This window comes from Nothoprocta perdicaria, unplaced genomic scaffold (assembly GCF_003342845.1).
Source record: "Nothoprocta perdicaria isolate Ctin4 unplaced genomic scaffold, notPer1 scaffold_288, whole genome shotgun sequence".
In the NCBI taxonomy this organism is placed as follows: domain Eukaryota; kingdom Metazoa; phylum Chordata; class Aves; order Tinamiformes; family Tinamidae; genus Nothoprocta; species Nothoprocta perdicaria.
In genome coordinates, this window is record NW_020455519.1 from 742,282 (window position 1) to 743,730 (window position 1,449).

The 1,449-nt window shown below is 67.8% G+C and overlaps 1 protein-coding gene across 1 annotated transcript in view; it reads right to left on the minus strand.

Annotated features, from left to right (window-relative positions):
- ARAP1 (ArfGAP with RhoGAP domain, ankyrin repeat and PH domain 1) overlaps window positions 1–1,449 on the minus strand; it is a 24,416-nt gene that overhangs the window by 19,587 nt on the left and 3,380 nt on the right. The window contains exons 3-7 of the mRNA XM_026041569.1: window positions 1,274–1,411; window positions 1,122–1,191; window positions 846–966; window positions 562–767; window positions 250–356 (exon numbers count right to left, since the gene is read on the minus strand). Coding sequence (XP_025897354.1) covers window positions 250–356; window positions 562–767; window positions 846–966; window positions 1,122–1,191; window positions 1,274–1,411 — 642 coding nt within the window. The remainder of the gene's footprint in view (window positions 1–249; window positions 357–561; window positions 768–845; window positions 967–1,121; window positions 1,192–1,273; window positions 1,412–1,449) is intronic.

Consider the following 1,449-nt stretch of genomic DNA (forward strand, 5'->3'; position numbering starts at 1 on the left):
ATGGGGACGGGGTTGGGGACGGGAATGGGGACGGCACCAGGAATGGGGACGGCAGCAGGGACGGGGATGGGGACGGGGATGAGGATGGCGCCGGGGATGGGGATGGGGACAATGCCAGGAATGGGGACGGCACCGAGGACTGGGAGGGCACCGGGGACAGGGACGGGGATGGGGACAGGGATGGGGACGGCACCAGGGACAGGGATGGGGACGGGGATGGGGACGTGGCCCCAGCGCCACCCATCTCACCTGAAGATGCGGTAGGGCGTCGTGAGGTCGAAGCCGCGGCGCTCCACCTCCTTGACGTTGCCCACGTTCATCTCGATGTAGGTGATGCCGATGCCCAGCCGGTAGTCCTGGATGGGGCGAGAGGGGCCGTGGGGTGTCCCACGGAATCGTGTCCACGGTTGGGAGGGACCTCCAGAGATTATCTAGCCCAACATCCCATCCATGTCRTCCCAACCCATGGGATGGCCAATGTGCCCCATCAGCATCTCCCAGCCAACGGGAGGTGGCCAAGACGTCACCTGGAGGGGGTCCACCTGCACCACRGACACCCACCTCCGAGTTCTTGTAGAGGAAGACCCTGTCCCCCGCCACGGCCACGAAGAGCTTGTTCTTGAAGCCGCGCAACTCCAGGAAGCCGCACTTGTCCACCAAGTCCACGGCGCCGTCGGCGGTCGCGACCATGGATGTCCTCTCCGCGGCCTTGCCCTTCCGCTCCTCCGCGACCTGCTGCAGCGTCCGGATCCAGTCGTTGCGCTCGGCTGTGGGCACACGGCTCGGAGGCAGCTCTTGGTGGCGGCCACCGAGAGGTTGGGGACCCGGCGGGCGCCTCCGCTCACCGTCGCTCTCGGCGCGGAACACGAAGTTGCGGTTGTGGGTGACCACCTCGAACTTCTGCTCGCCGACGCTGGCCACGCGGGAGATGCAGGAGACCGGGATGCAGCGCTTGGAGTAGGCGTCCTAGGGCGGCACGGGCAGGAATGAGGAAGGTCACCCCACGGCCATTGCCATGATGGGGACACCACCGCTCCACCACRTCCCACTCGACCGGTTCTGGCATCACATGCCCTGGAGCATCTCCTGGGGATGGAACGGGGCCACCGCGTCCCGCTCACCTTCTCGCTGTCAAAATACCGCAGGTAGTCGGCGTCCAGCTTCACCCAGCGCTTCTGGTAGATGTAGGACCTGTAGGACGGGGCCACGTCCGCACGGGGGGACATGTGGGACACGTCGGGGGGCACAACGGGGGACCAGGCGCTGCGCTCACCCCTGCGGYGGGTTCTTGTCCAGCCAGCCGGCCTTGATGACGGGCGAGAGCGGCGCGGCGGCCGCGGGCGCTGCGGCCTCGGCGCCGGCGACTTGCGGGGAGGAACCGGCACTGGCGTCGCTGCAGCTGCTGCTGCGCCTGGGAATGCGGTGGGGACGGTGGGGATGGGGCAGCCC